The sequence below is a fragment of the Cyprinodon tularosa genome, unplaced genomic scaffold (assembly GCF_016077235.1).
Source record: "Cyprinodon tularosa strain WSP-4 unplaced genomic scaffold, ASM1607723v1 ctg264, whole genome shotgun sequence".
NCBI classification, from domain to species: Eukaryota; Metazoa; Chordata; class Actinopteri; order Cyprinodontiformes; family Cyprinodontidae; genus Cyprinodon; species Cyprinodon tularosa.
This window is the reverse complement of record NW_024038968.1, coordinates 590,369-612,323: the sequence shown is the minus strand read 5'-3', so window position 1 is coordinate 612,323 and position 21,955 is coordinate 590,369. Positions and strand designations below refer to the sequence as shown.

The window sequence follows — 21,955 nt, the reverse complement described above, 5'->3', positions numbered from 1 at the left end:
AGAAAACCATTCTATGACATCTTACCTTTACAGAGGTACCAAAAGTTTCTTCTTAAATCTAATAGCTGTGAGGCTATAAGTGATTTACTTTTGTGTGTTTTTGTCAGGCAGAAATTTATTTATACCTCCTTAGGGTGTAAGAGGATAAAAACCGCCCGCTTATCAAAACAGCCAAGGACACAAATGTTAGCTGTAGTGCTAACATATTTACAGGCTTCAGCCTAGAAAAAGCTGCCCAATTAATCATACATTTTTGTGCTTTATGTAGAACACTTTAACGGGTATTATAGACTTGTGTTGTTCCACACATGTACATGTTAAAATCTTTCCAATTTCCTACTTTTTCCTCCTAAATCTGCCTTTTTCTTTCTTTTTGCATTAATTTGCAACCCTTTCTCTTATATTTGTATGATTTAATTTCAGAACTGTGTTTTTATGTTTTTACTTGTAAATTTAAATTTTTATTCTAGTAAATATGCCACTTAAAAAAAAAAAAAAAAATGTCCTCTTTGAATGGCCCCAATACACGGTCGTAGAGCAGACTAGACTACTAGACAGTAGGCATGCTGCTCTGTCAGGCTGTTTGTAGTTTTCATTTTCGGAGGGAAAGTCCACAGGAAGTGAGCGCTGCAGTTGCATCTAACCAACCAATAGGCTGCCATTGTAGCCTGAAGACCCCGCCCCTCATTATCATATTAAAGTAGAAGCGAAGATGGGAAAATAGAATGTGATAAATTAAAAAATAAGGAAATACTTAATGAATAAGGGAAATTGGAAAATGGGAAAATTAAACATTTTTCAAAGAAATGGTAAATGAAAAATAGATAAAAGAAAATGGGTAAATAAAAAAAGGATATATGAGAAATTGATTAATGAAACCGGGAAATAGGAAATCGGGTTACTGGAAAAAGGAAATTGAAAAATGGTTAAATTAAAAAATAGATTAATGAAAAAGGGGTAAATAAATAAAGGGATAAATGAAAAATGGACAAGTGAAAAATAGATAAATGAAAAATAGATATTGAGAAATAGATAATCTGAAAAATAAATAAATAAAACAATTGGCTTAATGAAAAAGGGAAATTGAAAAGTGGTTAAATGAAAATTAGATTAATGAAAAATGGGTAAATGGATAAATGACAAATAGATAAATGAAAAAGAGAAATTGATAATATGAAAAATAAATAAATTAAAAATTGGTTTAATGAAAAAGCTAAATTATTTATTTAAAGGAAAATTCCGGTTTTTAACACTTTTAGCCCATTTTCTGTAGTGTCAAGGATGAAATCGAATGATCGACACCAAAATTTTGACAATTGGTCCTGTCTCTGCTATTTGGCTCATTTAGAATCCCCCCCTGGCTGCTTTAGAATGGCTTCCATAGTGCATGTCCGATAATGTCCTTAAAACAACCTTAAACGTTCTCTTTTTGAAATATGCTACTCACCGGGTCGTCAGCGCTGTTCAATGACGTTCCAAAAAAAGTTTCGTAAAGAAAAACCGTTCCTGTCTTGTTTTATTTAGCATTTTGTAAATCCCAGAACTATTTTTTCCGATACATCACAACCGCTTATAAACTTCCACTTCCCGTTCGAATCTGAAGCGTTGCACACTCCAGACCACTAGTTGGCGACGGTGTCCTCTACCGTCAAACTCAAAGTCCAATATGTCCTCCTCAAGAATCCACCTTTCGTATTCCATTTTCAGAGTTTCTTAAAGTGTTTAACAGAGACGTTAGCACCTCGACGTCGGAGTACACAGAGTGAAGCAGAAACACTTGGGCCTTGCGAAAAGACTACAACTAAGCGTAAACAGGCCCCATTTCCGTTTCCGGTGGCGGAGGGATATTGACTATTCCAACAGAACTCAATGGGATTTACAAAATGCTAAATAAAACACTACAGGAACGTTTTTTCTTCACGAAACTTTTTTTGGAACGTCATTGAACAGCGCTGACGACCCGGTGAGTAGCATATTTTAAAAAAAGAACATTTAAGGTTGTTTTAAGGACATTATCGGACATGCACAATGGAAGCCATTCTGAAGCAGCCAGGGGGGGATTCTGCATGAGCCAAATAGCAGAGACAGGACCAATTGTCAACATTTTGGTGTCAATCATTCGATTTCATCCTGGACACTACAGAAAAGGGGCTAAAAGTGTTAAAAACCGGAATTTTCCTTTAACAAATTTTTTATTTATTTCACTCATTTTCTTCATTTTTTGATTTATTTTACTCATTTTTTATTTATTTCACCCATTTATTTATTTATTTAATTTTGGCTGAAATGTCTCTCCATAGCATAACGGCTAAGGAACGTAATCAGTGAGCGCCGTTCATTGAAGTGCATTCATGCATCACGCTGGTCCTCACCATCACATAGCAACCTTGTTTCCTGTGCAGTTAGTGGCTTTTTAACTGGTATACTGGGTAGTTTTTACCACCTAGTCATGTTCTCTACTCCAGGAAAGAAAATGATTGAAAAGTCTTCTCTTTCTGAATTTCATAAACTTAATGATGGAGGTCAGTACTTAATTGACTGTAAGTATTCAGTAGAATATGGTTCAGCTAATATATAGCAGAGACTACTCTAGTCACTATGAAGTAGAAATGGTGGATATGAAATAGGGTTGTGGGAAAAAAAAAAACGATTTGGTGATATATCGTGGTAATTAGCTGCCCGATATAATATCCGAGTATCCATTTTAAAAAGAACAAAACAGTTTTGCCTGAAACAGTGACAGAAAATGGGTTCTCTTTGCACCACCACTCCAGTAGATGGTGCTGTGGGGTCCTTTTGATGTGTGTTGCAGCATCATATCTGTAGTTGAGGCAGTCACAGTGGAAGACATAGGCCGTTTCTCAATTCACAAGAAAGCAACTACGGACTTGTGTCCTCGCCAAGTACGTTCATGACAACAAAACAGGAAAGTCTGGACTTGGAGAAAACAGGAGCACATTATGCTAAATAAAACAAAAAAACTCCATCAGAGCCAGCGGTCCTTCACGCATAGCTATGCAGAGAGAGGGCTGCTGCAGACGGGCTAACATTAGCCCTAAACCAACATTAGCACCTGTAACATTCAGGAAGATGGGAGAACCAGGAAGAAGGAAGCCTTTGGAGAACCAGGAAGAAAGCAGCCTTTGGTGAATTTACTTGACAGAGTTGGCTTTTGGGAAGTGGATACGACAAACAATGGTCTAATCAGGGCTTCCAGAGGCATCAAGCAACAACAGACGTTGAAGTGCATCATACTGCTTAGCAGAATCCTCACTGGAAATCGCATGGCAGGGTAGGGAAGCTAGGATTTTTATCAATGTCTGAAATTTCCTGATTACGGTGGTTGACTGTATGGAGATGAAGCAGTCTGATTATGCGCTCTTTGTTATCTGAGAACCGAGCCCTACTGATGAACTGTGTCATGATCTGCACTAACTATGACTGGGTCCTAATTATCACTGTCTTATCCACCTGCTTATATATTCGGCTCAGCCCAGCTATCAGGGCCATACCATTGTTTGTTCCCTATTTTTATTTCTTTAGGTTCTGTTTGGTAAGTTTGGGTTATTGTAAGGTTCAAGTCCCCGTTCCTGTGAGGAGACTATTCACGACCCAGTATCTTCAGGCAGGTTTTCTCCTTAGCCAGTGGTGAGAGCGTTTCAGCGTTTCCTTAGTGATTCTGATCTCCTGATTCTATTCCCTCTCACCCACTGGTCCTGTCTGTTCCTGTCTGATCTGTTCACCTGAACCTCCTTTGGACTCCTGCAGGATTCTGCTTGTCTTCATTGCTGTGTTTCTCTCTGAGCTGGTTGCTCGACGAACCAGACTCTGAACCTGATTTCACGCTCTGTGGGTTCCTGGAACCTGGATCTGTCTGTTCCTGTGTGGATCGGAAGCCCTGACCGGACTGCAGACTCCTGAATTGCAGAACTATTACTGTCTGCTCTGTATCCCTGTCCTGGATCCGAGTCCTGCCTGTTCACTGGCGTTGCTGCATTGGTGACACCCTGGGCAACTCATCTTGTTGCCGGTGCATCGGCTGATCCTGCCTTTATTGAGAGGATGGACTGAACTGTTAAACCAGTTAAGTGACTCACGCGGAATATCCTCTTCCGTCACATGATCACGGTCACTTACCTGTGTGTCTCCCTCCAGAAAGTGTCAGGGATGGGTTTTGCCCCGCCCACCTCCTGCAGCCGCTGCGGTCTGCAGGTCCACAGGTTTGCGCTTTTGTTCTGATTGTTTTTTTCTTTAATAAATGTTTTAAACTTTCTTACTGACTGTCTCACCTTGAATGCTGGGTCCATCTGTCCCATTTATGACAGTTTGCGCGGTTCGGTTGGGTCTGGTGTGGTCCGGTTCTGTTGTGCATGTCATTTACACTCAACAGTTACCTCGGTTACCATGTTAGGACCGATCTCTGCACTGTTTCAAAAGGGTAGTGGGAATGGGGCAAATGTGGCTTTATGAGCTACATGTTTGGATGAGAACATAGACAAGATAATTGGCTTTGTTCTTTATTTGAGTATATGTGTTTCCTCTGTGGGGTGGGCAGCTACTATAGAGGGATGTAAAGTCAGCGGAGCATGGCAGGTCAGAGATGAATGTCAAGACTGGTTAGGATTAAGACTGGAGTGATGGGTTTTAAACCACACAGTCGCTTCAATTTGACTTCATCACACACAGACGTACTCATGCCTCAGCTAGGATGACACATTAACAGTCTGTGAAGGATGGACATCCCCCATTAAAGACTGATCTTTTGCTGATTGCCATGCAGACTTGCCATGACCTATACAGCTGTGTTACCAAGCAGTCATTCATCTTCTCTTCTCTCTGATCGTTTGTTCAGGCGTGCAAAGACAGAACGCTGCGGTTGAAATTCCTTTCTGCCGTAGTGGGTTTCTCATAAACGGCAGGCGATCGATTTTAAGAGACCCAACAGAGGACATGAGATATAACTGGTTTCACTCAGGGAAAACTCGCCAGTGATTAAACATACATTTAAAATAAATAAACTTGAATTTGGTCACAATGATAACTAATTTTATCAGAGGAGAAACAGTGCAGAAGGCGGGTTGCCATCTGACTTTCATGTAAATCCAAAGTGAAATTTTATTTATTTTTTGCGTCCATTGGAGCAAATTAACCAGATGACGTAAACCATAATGTTGTCATGCATGTAGGTTAATTTAAGTGGTAATAAACAGGAAGCAGAGTTAGCAAGCTAAGCGTGGACCACAGAATGAGAATCTGTTACAACCTGGAGAGTTGTTCTCACTTTATCATGTCGGCTGGCATAAGTGATGGTACGTGCCGTCCTGAGGCGTTCAGAGAGAAGTGCCTGTCTCTACCCGATCTGTAGAGCCCCGGTCACACCTTGACGTGTTTCTAACTTCCAGCTACTGTATAATGGCGTATTGGCAGCGTTTTGGTATAAAGGGGGTTCACAGGAGGAAACCGTCAGTTCTCCTCCAGACTTCATCCCCATCATAGGGTGAGCCAGAAGGTGAGTGATGGATCCTCCCTGCGTTCACGCCCACCACCAACACACTTCCTAGCAGACATGACGCTCAATCTGCTGCCACCAAAAACCTGCTTTCTTTCTTTTTCCTTTTATTTATACAATAATTTATATATTTAGATATATTTTTTGGGGGGGCGGGTGGTAAACAGCAGCTAGGTTAATACTTTGATCAAATAAATCCTTTCATGCAGTCCGGGCGCCTCCGGGCGCATCGCTGCCCCCTCAGGACACTGGCTTGTGCATTATTTCATGGGCATTATGCTGCCGTGCGTTATGCAGAAGTTAGGCTGACGTTGGTCAGAAGTTCAGGACTCATTATGAATACTCTATGTATTCGCCAAGAATAGAAAAAATCCATAGAAGGTTCAGCGTATGCCAGCGGTTTAAGAGCTTCTGGGACGTCAGGCAGATGCTGGAGAAATCAGCAAAGTAATTTAGGTACGATCCGTAGCATCGGCTCATCACCACCCAGATATACATCCAGGTCGCACTCAATTTTGCATTGTAAAAAATACCTAAATTGCATTTTTCCCTCCTTAGAAATTATGAGCTTCCTAAACTTTAATACGGATGCATATTGCATTTACCAAAGAAAGAAAAATCTGACAGCTTATCTCATAATTACGAGATCTTTTCTCATAATTACGAGATATTATCTCATAATTACGAGATCTTTTCTCATAATAACGAGATATTATCTCATAATTACGAGATCTTTTCTCGTAATTATGAGATCCTGATCTCAATATTATGAGATTTTATCTCATAATTACGAGATAAGATTTCATAATTATAAGATAATATGTCATATTTAGGAGATCAGGAAGGACAGTGATTGCTGATCTCCAAAACATGAAACGTGAACAATGAGTGGGTTGTTGGATTTAATATGCTTTTATTTCCTTTTAGGTATGTGATAGTACGGAAGCGTATTGCATTCACCAAAGAAAAAAAAAATCTGACAGGTTATCTTATAATTACGAGATCAGTATCACATAATTACAAGGTATTATCTCGTAATTACGAGATACTATCTCGTAATTACGAGATCTTTTCTCATAATTACGAGATGTTTTCTTGTAATCACGGGATCTTTTCTCATAATTACGAGATAGTATCTCATAATTACGAAATCTTTTCTCATAATTACGAGATATTATCTAGTAATCACGAGATCTTTTCTCATAATTATGAGATATTATCTCATAATTACGAGATCTGTTCTCATATTTACGAGATAGTATCTCATAATCACGAGATCTTTGCTCATAATTACGAGATATTATCTCTTAATCACAAGATCTTTTCTCATAATTATGAGATAGTATCTCATTACGAGATCTTATCTCATAATCACGAGATCTTTTCTCATAATAACGTGATCTTATCTCATGATTACGAGATCTTTTCTCATAATTACGATATATTATCTCGTAATCACAAGATCTTTTCTAATAATTACGAGATAGTATCTCATTACGAGATCTTTTCTCATAATTACGAGATGTTTTCTTGTAATCACGGGATCTTTTCTCATAATTACGAGATAGTATCTCATAATTACGAAATCTTTTCTCATAATTACGAGATATTATCTAGTAATCACGAGATCTTTTCTCATAATTATGAGATATTATCTCATAATTACGAGATCTGTTCTCATATTTACGAGATAGTATCTCATAATCACGAGATCTTTGCTCATAATTACGAGATATTATCTCTTAATCACAAGATCTTTTCTCATAATTATGAGATAGTATCTCATTACGAGATCTTTTCTCATAATTACGAGATATTATCTCGTAATCATGAGATCTTATCTCATAATTACGAGATCTTTTCTCATAATAACGTGATCTTATCTCATGATTACGAGATCTTTTCTCATAATTACGATATATTATCTCGTAATCACAAGATCTTTTCTAATAATTACGAGATAGTATCTCATTACGAGATCTTTTCTCATAATTACGAGATATTATCTTGTAATCATGAGATCTTATCTCTTAATTACGAGATCTTTTCTCATAATAACGTGATCTTATCTCATGATTATGAGATCTTTTCTCATAATTACGATATATTATCTCGTAATCACAAGATCTTTTCTCATAATAACGAGATCTTATCTCATAATTACGAGATCTTTCCTCATAATTACGAGATAGTATCTCATAATAGAGATAATAGCTCCTAATTATGAGATAATATGTATATATTTGGTTACACTTACTTGAGCCTGTAATGTAGAATCTCTCACAAAACTGGTCTTCATGATCACTTATCTGCATCTGTTCCACTGAACAGTTCTCTGCAGGTCTAACATGATATGTGTTGGAGTTCTGCTCCTGTTTTTCACTTCATCAATAAATCCATCTATAAACCTGGGATTTTTTTTTCTTTGGTCAATGCAATACGCTTCCATATTATAATGTGTTAAAGGTTAATAATGTATTTCCAGAGAATATAAATGCATTTAAATCCTTTCTTTTCCTGATCTGTACAGGAAATGGGATCCTACGCTACTTCCAAGAGCTAACCTTTTCAACTTTGGATTTAAACCTAAATCTAGTTTTTCTGAGTTTTATGTTTTCCTTTTATGGTAACATTGTAGTTTATAGTGTGTAATAAAAAAAAAAACAGAAGCAACTAAAATTTAGATAAGCATGGTTTAATCAGATTTAGCTGGACTGCTCTGAGCATGTCCCATGATGACGTCAGAGTAGCAGTTTAACGTAGAAAATTTTAAAAGCATCAGAATTGTCTCAGAAAAGCCATAAATAATGTTTTAAAGATGAAGTGTAAAATTCTTCAGTGATTTAAGGATGGAAATAATTACTTTTAGAAAAATAAATGCATAATTTATGGCGACCTGGATGAATATCTGCACATGAGCTGATGGTACGGATCGGGTGGTGACAGGTCACTATTATCTGTTTAAGTCTAGATTCATTGGTGAAACAGAATTAAAACAGCATCAGTCATTCGGTTTGTGTCCTGAGTGAAGATGAGGTGAAGGTGGAAAGCAGCCTCTGAAGAGGCTTCCAGCAGAAGGTTTGTTCATCGTTTTCAGCGCGTTGATAAAACTGTTTCCAGCTGTGTGTGTTGCATGTCCTTCCTGGTCGAGCGCACATGACCAAATAAAGCTGAAGCCCAGGGGTCTCCTGCAGTGGAACATGTAGGTCACACAAACACCTCAACAGCATGGCTGACATAGCCGTTCATGCCTCAGTCTGGATTCCCCTTTTAACTTTCTCAGGGTTTCAGCATCTCTCTGTTCCACATGTCTGTCTCCCTTATAGAGGGACCTGATCTGTAGACCTCGGCTTCAAGTTCAGTAAAAGTTACATCCCAAACCTTGGCAGCGATATAAGAATGTGAAAAGTTTGTATAAAACACAAGTAGATCATTTTATTTTTACACTTTCCTTAAGAATAGTCAGATTAATTAACCATTCAGTTATTATTCGCATTTATGAGAGTTACTCTAACATCATTTAATTCCATCCATCCATCCGTCCGCCCGGAGACCTCACCGGGGAGACGTCCAGGAGGCCACCTCAGCTGGCTCGAGGAGCAGAGGTTCTACTCTGAGTCCTCCCCGGATGACTGAGCTCCTCCACCCTAGCTCAAAAGCAATTTTTTTGCCCTTTTCTGGGCGACTTTCCAGTCGTGCGAGAATTCTCCGATCGGGCCGACTTTCAGCCTGATGGTGCATGGTGTAGCTGTACAGGGGGGTAACGAGGGGCGCTCAGCCTCTAACGACCACCTCCCCGTCTGGAATCGTAAGGTAGGGACAAAATGAAGCACGTTTGAAATTCAGTTGGCCGCCTTAAGGTGGTCGTGGCCAAATCACTCAGTGCGCAAACAAGGATTCTTCTTCTTCCTCTCAGAGGAAAACAGCATCATGGCGGGGGGGCAATGAGTGAAATGGAGTTCTTTCTGTCAAACTGACAGACCGTAGTAGCCTCGTTAGCTCAGCCATGTCTTTGTCCAAATACGTCGTCTCCTTTTCTTTTTAGGGCTTTCAGCACTAAATTGCCCAAATATCCAAGGCAGCGCGTTTCACTCGAGTGAGCTTCAGGTTCCTCTGCTACTTGCTAGCTGCGTCCAGTGATTGAAAAAATCGCACAGTGTACGCCCGGCTAAAGGGAGAGCTCAGACACGCTACGGAGAAAACTCATTTTATCCGCTTGGATCCGGGATCTTATTCTTTCCGTCATGACCCAAAGCGCATGACCATAGATGAGGATAGGAACGTAGATCGACCGGTAAATCGAGAGCTTTGCTTTTTGGCTCAGCTCTCTCTGAACCACCACAGACCGGTACAGCGCACGCCTCACAGCAGACGCCGCACCAATCCGCCCGTCGATCTCCCGCTCCATCTTCCCCTCATTCCTGAACAAGACCCCAAGATACTTAAACTCCTCCACAAACAATTCAATTAAAGATTATTACCACTCTTAAATAATTGGATTTTATTTTAATTTGTGTTTTATTTTTATAAATTATTCAGAAGCAGAACTGGAAAGAGATCCAGAGGAGGTGAGGGGTTGGACAGATGTGACAGGATCTGAAAATGGGATCGGATTTAAGACGTCCTGTTATTTACTAAAAAAAACCCCTCTTAGAAATATATATATATATTTCCACACATTTTTTAAGGATTTAGTCTGCAGTAAAAACAAACATGTGGTAGATTTTCCTTCTTTTGTGGTTTTTAATGTTTTCCAAATGTCTTTTTAAGTAGTTTGGTTTCTGAATTTATTTAAATTCTATTCAGTTTATTCTATAGTGTCAATTCACTACACATGTCATCTCAAGGCACTTTCCAGTTCAACCAGATCATCCAGTTAGATTGATTCAAAGTTTTCTATCTAAGGAAAACCAGCTGATTGCCTCGACTCATTGACTCTTCAGCAATCCCTCACACTAAGCATGCTTGTAGCGACAGTGGAGAGGAAAAACTCCCTTTGAACAGGAAGAAACCTCCAGCAGAACCAGGCTCAGTGTGAGCGGCCATCTGCTGAGGCCGACTGGGGTTCAAGGAGACAGAAGCAGACATAGAAAAAGAAGCATAGATACAAAAGGCAACTGTCAACCAGCTCCACAGGCGGCCCCGTCCAGGAAACACACAGCCAGGCAGACGAGCTCGGAGCCAGCTCCCATGTCAGAGGATGAAGAGAGCACAACCAGTTAGTCACAGTCAGAGAAACAGGACTACACTGGAAAACAGGCCAAGCTCCAACATCTAGAAACAAAGGTGTTGATGGCAGCAGCACAGCTGATATTTCTCTCCAGGATGGAGTCACAGCCAAACAGGAACAGACCAGATGAAGCTACTATGAGAAAAAGCAGAGAGAGCAGAACGTTAGAGATTGAACTAACAGATTCTGCAGAGTGGGAGAATAGAGATAGAATGAAGCAGAATGATGAAAAAGGGGTCCCTATGTCCTCCAGCAGTCTAAGCCTATAGCAGCAGAACTATAGAGATAGCTCAGGATAACCTGAGCCACTCTAACTAGAAGCTTTATCAAAAAGGAAAGTTTTAAGCCTAGCCTTAAAAGTAGACAGGGTGTCTGCCTCACGGACTAAAACTGGTAGTTGGTTCCACAGGAGAGGAGCCTGAGAACTAAAAGATCTGCCTCCCATTCTACTTTTAGAAATTCTAGGAACCACTAGTAAACCTGCAGATTGAGAGCGAAGTGCTCTGTTAGGAACATAAGGAACAATCAGATCTCTTACTAAAATAATAGTAAGTGATATTATTACCAAATTATTATCTGATAATAAAGTGGATTATTGAATCTAATTTTATTATAAATGATACGGATGGTAAATAGCCTGTTCATGCTAGCATTACCTGTAATGATGATAAATCACATGCTCATTTTGACAAAGAGCGTTTGGCACATCGTGGAGAGAAAGTCGGCCCTCATCACTCTACGATTCAAAGCCTTGGGTGAAAACGTTCAAGACAATTTCCAATCTTCCCAAGTGTGGAAATTCTCTGCCAGTTCATCCTGAGGTCAGAGAAATCAGCCCCTCATTGTCTCCAGGCCTTCCTCAGCCTCCCAGTGACATCGCAATAAATCCCCCTGGGACTGGAGGCGATAATGGGACATCTTACAGCACGTGTGTTTATGTGGCTCTGTCAGAGTCAGCGCTCCCTTAAGTGGGAAATGGATGCACATGTCTGTTGGACCATGAGGGCAAACATGGCTGGAGGTGTTTCCCTGAAGCGAGCAACATTTCCCTCCCAGTTCTATATAATCAGCAGCATAATAATAATATCAGCGTTGCGTCTGTAAATGTATGACATCGTGCAGAGCTGTGATCACACAGGTGATCCCATTTTTCCTTTTTTGGAGGACCAGCACATTCTATTTTATATTTATCTGGATGTGTGTTTGTTGTGATATTTTAGATCAGAGGTCTTCAACAGGGGGTCCTTGACCCCTAGGGGGTTCGCAGAGGTACTGCATGGGGGTCGCCAAGTTTTGGTTAATTAGACTTATATTCCCCCCTGCAATTTTTTCCACTAATTGAAATGTCTTTAAATCCACATTAACATGAATTCAACACACTGTAGTAAACAGATAAATGGAGGCAGAAGATGTCTTTCAGTCATCGATGCAGATCCGCGTTTCTGAGTAAAAATAAGTCAAATATGTGACAAAAGAGTTGAAATTAGAAGATTATATAAAAAATGTTTTGTTATTGTTGTTCCAATAAGTTTAGTAGTAAGAACAGAAACATAGACTCTAGATTTTTTTAGTTCTTCAAAAAGTCAGAGAAAGAATATCAAGATTTGACGCATAAAATATCTAAAAACATGACTTATATTTTTAGATAGTCTTCAACATAAATGACAAATGAACCAGAGAAAAGAGGTGAAACAGGTATAGGATAGCTGTAACCTAAACCTTTTTTTTATATTCCTCCTGCAATTTTTTCCACAAATTGAAATGTCTTTAAATCCACATTAACATGAATCCAACAGACTGTAGTAAACAGATAAATGGAGGCAGAAGATGTCTTTCAGTCATCAATGCTCACATTCAGCGACACACAGGAGCTCTTTCAAGCTGGGCACCGTTTCATTCACAACACCTGTCCCATCAACCAGGAATCAGAAATACTTCAATAATCCCAGGGAGGGATTACTTTCGTTACATTACTCCATCTGTAATAGAGTCAGAGATGGGAAGTAACGAAGTACAAATACTTCGTTACTGTACTCAAGTAGATTTTTCTGATATTTTTACTTGACTTTACTACTTATTTTTATGGCGACTTTTTACTTCTACTCCTTACATTTTAAAAAATTGTCTCGTTACTTTAGTTTTGAATCATTTCAATGGAGTTACCGTTATTATTTTTCACGTCATCAATACCAAATTCAATCTAACTGGATGGGAATCTACGTTGCATTTGACGCACCACTACAAGATGAATCGACAGATTCGGCGGTATTCATTGGCGGCGAATCATTGCAGCTTGGTGGCGGTGGCGTTAGCATAGTAGCATGGACGACGAGATGATTGATAATGAACACAACGGAGATCTAGTCCTATTGGCAGACATCCATTTAAAATGTAGGCAACGGCATGAAAAAAGTGGTTTCTACTTTTACTTTTATACTTTAAGTAAATTTACAAGCCTGTACTTTCTAACTTTTACTTGAGTAAAGAAGTTTAATCAGTACTTCCACTTTTACCAGAGTATTTTTTAACACAAGTATCTGTACTTTTACTCAAGTAAGGAAAGTGAGTACTTTTGCCATCTCTGAATAGAGTGACTATAGAACCAGTTTAATATAACACAATTTCATACAATATATAAAATTAGGGGGTCCCCGCTCCACCTCGCCATCAGTTTGGGGGTCCTTAGCCTTGAAAACGTTGAAGACCCCTGTTTTAGATTATGAATATATGATCAGCTTGAACTGAAGTTGTAGTTAATTGATAAATAACTGAAAATCCAGGGTAAAACCAAATTAATGTTCTTAGTTGAATAATTCTAACTGTAATCCGCTTACTCAGCAGGATTCTTGGCCTCTCACGTTCCGGTTGGCTTCAGGACCAGCTGTTAAAATCCAGTTATTCCCACCAATTTAGTGACGTAGGCTAGGTTATCAGCACAGCTATTAATTACCAACCAAAGAAATCTTGTCTCTATTTATTCAGATGTCACCAAAAGGAGGGTGAATCTGGAGTGATAAACGACTCGCTTTACAATAAACCCAAACTACTACAGGTAAAAAAAAATTTCTTCATTTCTAACAATCAATGATTATTAAGAAATCTAACATCTATGCAAACAATACTAGAAAATAAACATGAGGTAGACTAAATGAATGATTTGGAAAGAGGGGAAAATGAGTCTATAGACTCTAGAGCAGAGATGGCAAAAGTACTCACTTTCCGTACTTGAGTAAAAGTACAGATACTTGTGTTAAAAAATACTCTGGTAAAAGTGGAAGTACTGATTAAACTTCTTTACTCAAGTAAAAGTAACAAAGTACAGGCTTGTAAATTTACTTAAAGTATAAAAGTAAAAGTAGAAACCACTTTTTTCGTGCCGTTGCCTACATTTTAAATGGATGTCTGCCAATAGGACTAGATCTCCGTTCTGTTCATTTTCAATCATCTCGTCGTCCATGCTACTATGCTAACGCCACCGCCACCAAGCTGCAATGATTTGCCGCCAATGAATACCGCCGAATCTGTCGATTCATCTTGTAGTGGTGCGTCAAATGCAACGTAGATTCCCATCCAATTAGATTGAATTGGGTATTGATGACGTGAAAAATAATAACGGTAACTCCATTGAAATGATTCAAAACTAAAGTAACGAGCTAATTTTTAAAAATGTAAGGAGTAGAAAGTACAGATATTTGTGTAAAAATGTAAGGAGTAGAAGTAAAAAGTCGCCATAAAAATAAGTAGTAAAGTAAAAATATCAGAAAAATCTACTTGAGTACAGTAACGAAGTATTTGTACTTCGTTACTTCCCATCTCTGCTCTAGAGAGAGACTATCCAACGGAGGCCAAATATCAATACATCCAATAATGGACTGGAAACACCATCTCACTGGTCAAAAAGGCCCAGAAGGAATTGGACTTCCTGCGGAGGTTGAGGAGATGAGGGCCTTGGTTATCCCAGGATAACCAATGCTCTTCCCTGGGCCACCACCTTATCGTTATGGAGGGGTTTGAGTGTCCCAATGACCTTAGGAGCTATGCTGTCGGGGGGCTTTAGGCTCCTAGTAGGGCCAGCCAAGGCAGACAGGTTGTAGGTAAGAGACCAGACAAAAAGCTGCCTAAAGACCTCTAGTGTTCCCTCGCCTAGACGTGGGTCACCGGCGCCGCACTCTAGAGCCAGGCCTGGAGGTAGGGCACTCTGGTGAGCACCTGGTGGACGGGCGTTTATTCATGGAGCTCGGCTAGGCAGAGCCCGAAGGGGAAACTTGGGTCCCCCTTCGATTGGGCTCAGCACTTGTCGGAGGGTCCAAAGGGGTTGGGTGCAATGTGTGATGGGTGGCGGGGACCTTGGCGTTCTGACCATCGGCTGAAGAAGCTGGCTCTTATGACATGAACAGTCAGCTATCCAACTTCATGAAAAATAATCATTCTAACCCCTTCAGATTTGGGAGCATTTTCTTTTTTCCCCCATAGGTTTATTTGTAATATGAGAAATTCAGATCTGAGAGGACAGAAAATAACATTATCGGTTTAAAGAAAACATCTAAATCAGGCAGGGGTGTGAATAATTTGGCCTTGTGGGGTCAGAATGTGTTAAGGATTGGTCCAGGTGCTCCACATGGTCTCCGTGCTACAGATGGTGAGTCAACTTGTCTTTCCTTGTTTTTGTGTGGTTGTGGTGCATCATTATACATGCAGAGGCTTGTTCCTGCTCCGTCTGAGGGTGTGTGACGGCGTATGTGTGTGTGCAGGGGGTCGGGGGTGGGGTGATTCAGTTCTTTTCTGCTGACCAGCTGCTGCCAGAAGCTATTGTGTAACCAGACGTAATGACTCCATGGCTGTCTGTGTGTGTGCACGTGAAAGAAAAGGACAGGTTAAACAGGGGTCCTCAGCTTTTTTCCTGTTGAATTAAATTGAGCTCCAGCTTTACCAGGTTCAGAGCATCGTTCTCTGACATTATTGATTTAGAAGCAAATGAAGAATCCGTCCAAAGTATAACTGTCTGGCTCTCCCATGCAGCATGGAGTCGAGCCTTTGGTTTGGTCCAGGTCCATGTGGTAGCTAACGTTTGGCAACATTAAAGGAATAGTACACCCAAAACATGATTAGCCTTCATTTTCTACTCACCCCCATGCTGAACCACACTCTGGAGTACTTTTTTGATATCTCAAATGCATCTGGAGATCTGGGAGGCTTCTTGCTGTCTGCTGACATTCAAATAATGGAGGTCTATGGCGCCCGGGGCAGAAAGGTCCATAAAAGTCCACAAAAAACGTGTCAATATTCCTCCATACTGCTCGTCCAATGTATTCCAAGTGTCCTGAGTGGGTAGCGTCCAGAATTTACTCAAAACGAAGTCATTTAGAATGTTTTTAGAGCATAAACAGTAGTGTATAGGATTTCCTAAAAGCGCGTTTACGAGTCTACGGAAACCGCGGCAGACCAAACCAGACGAAAGTGCGTATTCAGCTCGGCAAAGAACTCATGCTCTTCCTCAACACTGAAGTCCTCAGACATTTTTCTTTCGTAGTTTCTTTCTTTGCACAGGTAAACAGCACATTTCTTCTTCTACGCTTGCATTATCGGCAGAGCAGACGCTGAATGCGCACTTTCATCTGGTTTGGTCTGCCGCGGTTTCCGTAGACTCGTGAACGCGAGTCTACTGACTATGTTACTGACTATGCAATCTGCATCGAGTGTAGATTGCTTTGGCTTGAGTTCACCAAAAGGTCAACACATCTGCAGCCGCATTTTTTGCAGGCCTTTTTAGCAGGTCAATTTTTTTGCAGGCAAATTTTTTGCAGTTTAATTTTCGCCCGATAAAAATTAAGTGTAAGAAATTCAATGTATAAAAAAAATTTGACCATTAATGCACAAATATTAACAGGCATCTTTGAATTAATACTTTTCTGCAGTTTTAAATTAGTCAAGTGATGGCTTGTTATTTACGGAAGAGGATTAGGGCCACTGGAAAAAAAAAAAAAAGTTAACAGATTTTTTTTATTTTATTTCAGTATAGTATGGGAAAAAAGAATTCTGAGATTAAAGTCAGAATTCTGAGATTAAAGTCAGAATTCTGAGATTAAAGTCAGAATTCTGAGAAAAAAGTCAGAATTCTGAGATTAAAGTCAGAATTCTGAGATTAAAGTCAGAATTCTGAGATTAAAGTCAGAATTCTGAGATTAAAGTCAGAATTCTGAGAAAAAAGTCAGAATTCTGAGATTAAAGTAAGAATTCTGAGATTAAAGTCAGAATTCTGAGAAAAAAGTCAGAATTCTGAGATTAAAGTCAGAATTCTGAGATTAAAGTCAGAATTCTGAGAAAAAAAGTCAGAATTCTGAGAAAAAAGTCAGAATTCTGAGAAAAAAGTCAGAATTCTGAGAAAAAAGTCAGAATTCTGAGAAAAAAGTCAGAATTCTGAGAAAAAAGTCAGAATTCTTAGATTAAAGTCAGAATTCTGAGAAAAAAGTCAGAATTCTGAGATTACAGTTTTTCTGGATTGTTTACACACATTTCTGAAAACATGCCTCGTATTCTCAGAACTCTACACACAAATCCAACAAACACACACACAATGGGCAAAACCCTTCAATTCTCCTGCAAAATGAAACTTTACATTCAAAACAGTTTTATCTCTTCACAAAAGGCCATTTTGTGTTCAGATGACACACACAAACTATCATATGAACAGACAATTAAAAAAAGCATTTAAACACTGATGTGCTCAGTGTAAAACACCATTCTCCATTCATCATAATGACTTTTTGTTCAGTGTTACACTTACTACAGACATTAAATACATAAGTGCGTTGTAAAATATTTTAGAATATTGTTTTTATACTCAGAACACACAAATATACTGTAACAAACATGTTTTATTTTTCCCACAAAACAATGTACACAGTGTACATCCCAACTGACACAAAGTTGCACATACAGTGCAGAAGATTTTACTGTATACAGTTACAGTAATAATAAAAAAAACAAAACAAAATAAACTATGCTGCATCCTCTCTTCTGTTTCGGTCTGGCCACAGCACCTCATCTACATCACAAGCAATGTTTTCCCTGGCCAAGCAGCGGGGGAAATATCGCCTAGCATGGCGAATCCAGCCATGAAAAGCATCAACTGCTATATCTCCACATGCGTCTTCCATAGCTTGGAAAAGGGGTATACGCGTTTCTGAATTTAGGTCGTACACTTTCCATCTCCAGGCAGAAAAAAATTCCTCAATAGGATTGAGGAATGGAGAATATGGAGGGAGATAAACAACTGAAAAGCGTGGGTGGTCAGTGAACCAGTTATGAACCAGAGCAGCCCGGTGGAAGCTTACGTTGTCCCAAATGACAACGTACCTGAGCTGCTCTGGGCCGTCTATCTGATCTGGTGGAATGAGTGTGTTGTGTAGGGTGTCCAGGAATGTGATCAGATGGGCAGTGTTGTAGGGGCCAAGGGTAGCATGGTGATGGATGATGCCATGGTCGGTCATCGCTGCACACATTGTGATGTTCCCTCCGCGCTGGCCAGGGACTTCAACAATGGCACGCTGGCCGATTATATTCCTTCCCCTCCTTCGTCTTTTTGTGAGGTTGAATCCAACCTCATCAATGAAGAAGAACTGGTGCTCCACTGCATCCACCTCCAGCTCAAGGACTCTCTGAAACACACATGACAATATCAGAAGTAGACATGGAGCGGTCTCTATTGTGAAGCACAATCATTATGATTACAATATAATAGAAAGAAATATGTATGATTTATACAATGTTGACAGTATGCATCAAAGGTGGGAATGTACTGTATAGGACGTACTTGCACATAGTTATATCGCAATTCTTTGACCCTTTCTGAATTGCGCTCAAATGGCACCCTGTAGACCTGCTTCATCCTCAGTTTATTTCTGTGCAAGACACGGTCCAGCGTTGATAAACTTACCCTATCAATATTTTGAAATATCTCATTGTTTTCTATTATTTTTCTTTGTATTTGCCGTAAGGTAATGGCATTATTTTCAAGAACCATGTTCATGATCTCTGTTTCCTGTTCAGGAGACAGAAGACGGCCCCGTCCACCTCTTGTTGGTAATCTTTCAGTTCTGCAATACAAAGAGTGCAATACTGTAAATACTGTGTAGGAATACATTTCCCAAATACTCGAAACACAATGTCCTACAGAACAGTCCACAGGTAATACTGTACTACTGTACTCATTGAGTACTGTATTGATATGCAGTACTGCAGTTTTGTAGTGAGAGTAGATTTCTTACCTATTCTCATTGCGGAAAGTCCGGATGATGGATGCTACAGTGTACCTGCTCAAATTTGGCTGTACTCTTTGCCCAGCCTCCCTCATTGTTAGGCCATGGTTGACCACATGGTCAACCAAAGTTGCTCGGATCTCATCAGAAATGATTGTCCTTGGCCTTCCTCGTCCTCGTCCTCCCCATCGTCCTCCTCTTACTCTCACTCCTCTGGCTCTGGCTCTGCCTCTGTTTACAACATTGGCCTCCATTGCTCCAAAACAGAAGAGCTCACCTGTTGCCCTTGTATGCTAAAGCTCTGATTGCTGAGTGGAAACATGTGTGTTAGGTGTTTGCCCATGTGAGGAGTCAGTGTGCATAGTAGGGAAATTAACTTTAGAGTTTTGAATAACAGTGTGTTCCTTGTGAAAACAAAAGATTTTCTTCATGACAATTGTGTGTAGAGTTTTGGAAAAAGTGTGTTTTAGAACTGCAATTTGAGTGTAAAGCAGGAATTGTGCTTGTAGTTTAGCAGAATTGGTTCAGGGGGTTGGTGCATGAGTTACATTTTGTGGTCATTGTGTTTCAAGTACCAATATTTGTGTGTAAACAATCGAGAAAAACTGTAAAGTCAGAATTCTGAGATTAAAGTCAGAATTCTGAGATTAAAGTCAGAATTCTGAGAAAAAAGTCAGAATTCTGAGATTAAAGTAAGAATTCTGAGATTAAAGTCAGAATTCTGAGATTAAAGTCAGAATTCTGAGAAAAAAGTCAGAATTCTGAGATTAAAGTAAGAATTCTGAGATTAAAGTCAGAATTCTGAGAAAAAAGTCAGAATTCTGAGATTAAAGACAGAATTCTGAGATTAAAGTCAGAATTCTGTGATTAAAGTCAGAATTCTGAGAAAAAAGTCAGAATTCTGAGAAAAAAGTCAGAATTCTGAGATTAAAGTCAGAATTCTGAGATTAAAGTCAGAATTCTGAGATTAAAGTCAGAATTCTGAGAAAAAAGTCAGAATTCTGAGAAAAAAAGTCAGAATTCTGAGAAAAAAGTCAGAATTCTGAGATTAAAGTCAGAATTCTGAGAAAAAAGTCAGAATTCTGAGAAAAAAGTCAGAATTCTGAGATTAAAGTCAGAATTCTGAGATTAAAGTCAGAATTCTGTGATTAAAGTCAGAATTCTGAGAAAAAAGTCAGAATTTTGAGAAAAAAGTCAGAATTCTGAGATTAAAGTCAGAATTCTGAGATTAAAGTCAGAATTCTGAGATTAAAGTCAGAATTCTGAGAAAAAAGTCAGAATTCTGAGAAAAAAAGTCAGAATTCTGAGAAAAAAGTCAGAATTCTTAGATTAAAGTCAGAATTCTGAGAAAAAAGTCAGAATTCTGAGATTAAAGTCAGAATTCTGAGATTAAAGTCAGAATTCTGAGATTAAAGTCAGAATTCTGAGAAAAAAGTCAGAATTCTGAGATTAAAGTCAGAATTCTGAGATTAAAGTCAGAATTCTGAGATTAAAGTCAGAATTCTGAGATTAAAGTCAGAATTCTGAGAAAAAAGTCAGAATTCTGAGAAAAAAAGTCAGAATTCTGAGAAAAAAGTCAGAATTCTGAGAAAAAAGTCAGAATTCTGAGATTAAAGTCAGAATTCTGAGAAAAAAGTCAGAATTCTGAGATTAAAGTCAGAATTCTGAGAAAAAAGTCAGAATTCTGAGATTAAAGTCAGAATTCTGAGATTAAAGTCAGAATTCTGAGAAAAAAGTCAGAATTCTGAGATTAAAGTAAGAATTCTGAGATTAAAGTCAGAATTCTGAGAAAAAAGTCAGAATTCTGAGATTAAAGTCAGAATTCTGAGAAAAAAGTCAGAATTCTGAGAAAAAAGTCAGAATTCTGAGATTAAAGTCAGAATTCTGAGATTAAAGTCAGAATTCTGAGAAAAAAGTCAGAATTCTGAGAAAAAAAGTCAGAATTCTGAGATTAAAGTCAGAATTCTGAGATTAAAGTCAGAATTCTGAGATTAAAGTCAGAATTCTGAGAAAAAAGTCAGAATTCTGAGAAAAAAGTCAGAATTCTGAGATTAAAGTCAGAATTCTGAGAAAAAAGTCAGAATTCTGAGATTAAAGTCAGAATTCTGAGAAAAAAGTCAGAATTCTGAGAAAAAAAGTCAGAATTCTGAGATTAAAGTCAGAATTCTGAGATTAAAGTCAGAAATCTGAGATTAAAGTAAGAATTCTGAGATTAAAGTCAGAATTCTGAGAAAAAAGTCAGAATTCTGAGATTAAAGTCAGAATTCTGAGAAAAAAGTCAGAATTCTGAGATTAAAGTCAGAATTCTGAGAAAAAAGTCAGAATTCTGAGAAAAAAGTCAGAATTCTGAGATTAAAGTCAGAATTCTGAGAAAAAAGTCAGAATTCTGAGATTAAAGTCAGAATTCTGAGATTAAAGTCAGAATTCTGACTTTTTTCCCATGTTAAACTGAAATAAAATTAAAAAATCCGTTTTTTTTTTCAGTGGCCCTAATCCTCTTCCGTAGTTATTCAGACAATGCCTAATTACCTTCAGATATTGATCAGCATCCTGAAGATCTAAACACCTGAGCTGGAGAAAAAAGATAATTCCATGTTACTTAATGATAATGAGGTGGTATAAAGGGGAGCAGGGAAGCTCCACTCACTGAGCGGGCGATTGGCAGCCCTTCCTGTGGCCCCTGTGGCCCTGCAAGCTGAGTAACTGTGAAAACATGGGCCCTCCTGTTCATTGAGACAAAGACATGGATCTGAAGTTTGTTCTTGTTTCAAGGAAAGTGTGTGTTTGTGTGTGATGGCAGGGGTGGGGGGTCATATCTTATAAATAAGGCAGATATTAGAAAGAATATAAAGCTTAAAAGCTTTTAATGTAATGAAACAAACGTTTTTGGAACGTTTCCTTGTCAGGCAGAGTTAAGGAAATAATAAGGAACCAAATCGATTTGATGTTGACTCTTGT

General features: G+C 38.9%; 1 protein-coding gene across 1 annotated transcript; it reads right to left on the bottom strand.

Moving 5' to 3' along the window:
• Positions 1-17,669: 17,669 nt before the first annotated feature.
• LOC119786082 lies at positions 17,670-19,266 on the bottom strand. Its single transcript, XM_038289170.1, has 3 exons — positions 19,007-19,266; positions 18,553-18,835; positions 17,670-18,397 (listed from the first exon to the last, which is right to left on the bottom strand). The coding sequence occupies exons 1-3, from the start codon at positions 19,249-19,251 to the stop codon at positions 17,738-17,740; spliced, it is 1,188 nt and encodes a 395-aa protein (XP_038145098.1). The 5' UTR covers positions 19,252-19,266; the 3' UTR covers positions 17,670-17,737.
• Positions 19,267-21,955: the final 2,689 nt, after the last annotated feature.

Coding starts and splice junctions, on each gene's coding strand:
- LOC119786082 (XM_038289170.1), bottom strand. CDS start 19,251: ATGGAGGCCAATGTTGTAAACAGAGGCAGAGCCAGAGCCAGAGGAGTG. Junction 18,836..19,006: donor ACTTTCCGCAATGAGAATAG/GTAAGAAATCTA, acceptor TTTGTATTGCAG/AACTGAAAGATTACCAACAA. Junction 18,398..18,552: donor TGCGATATAACTATGTGCAA/GTACGTCCTATA, acceptor TGTGTGTTTCAG/AGAGTCCTTGAGCTGGAGGT.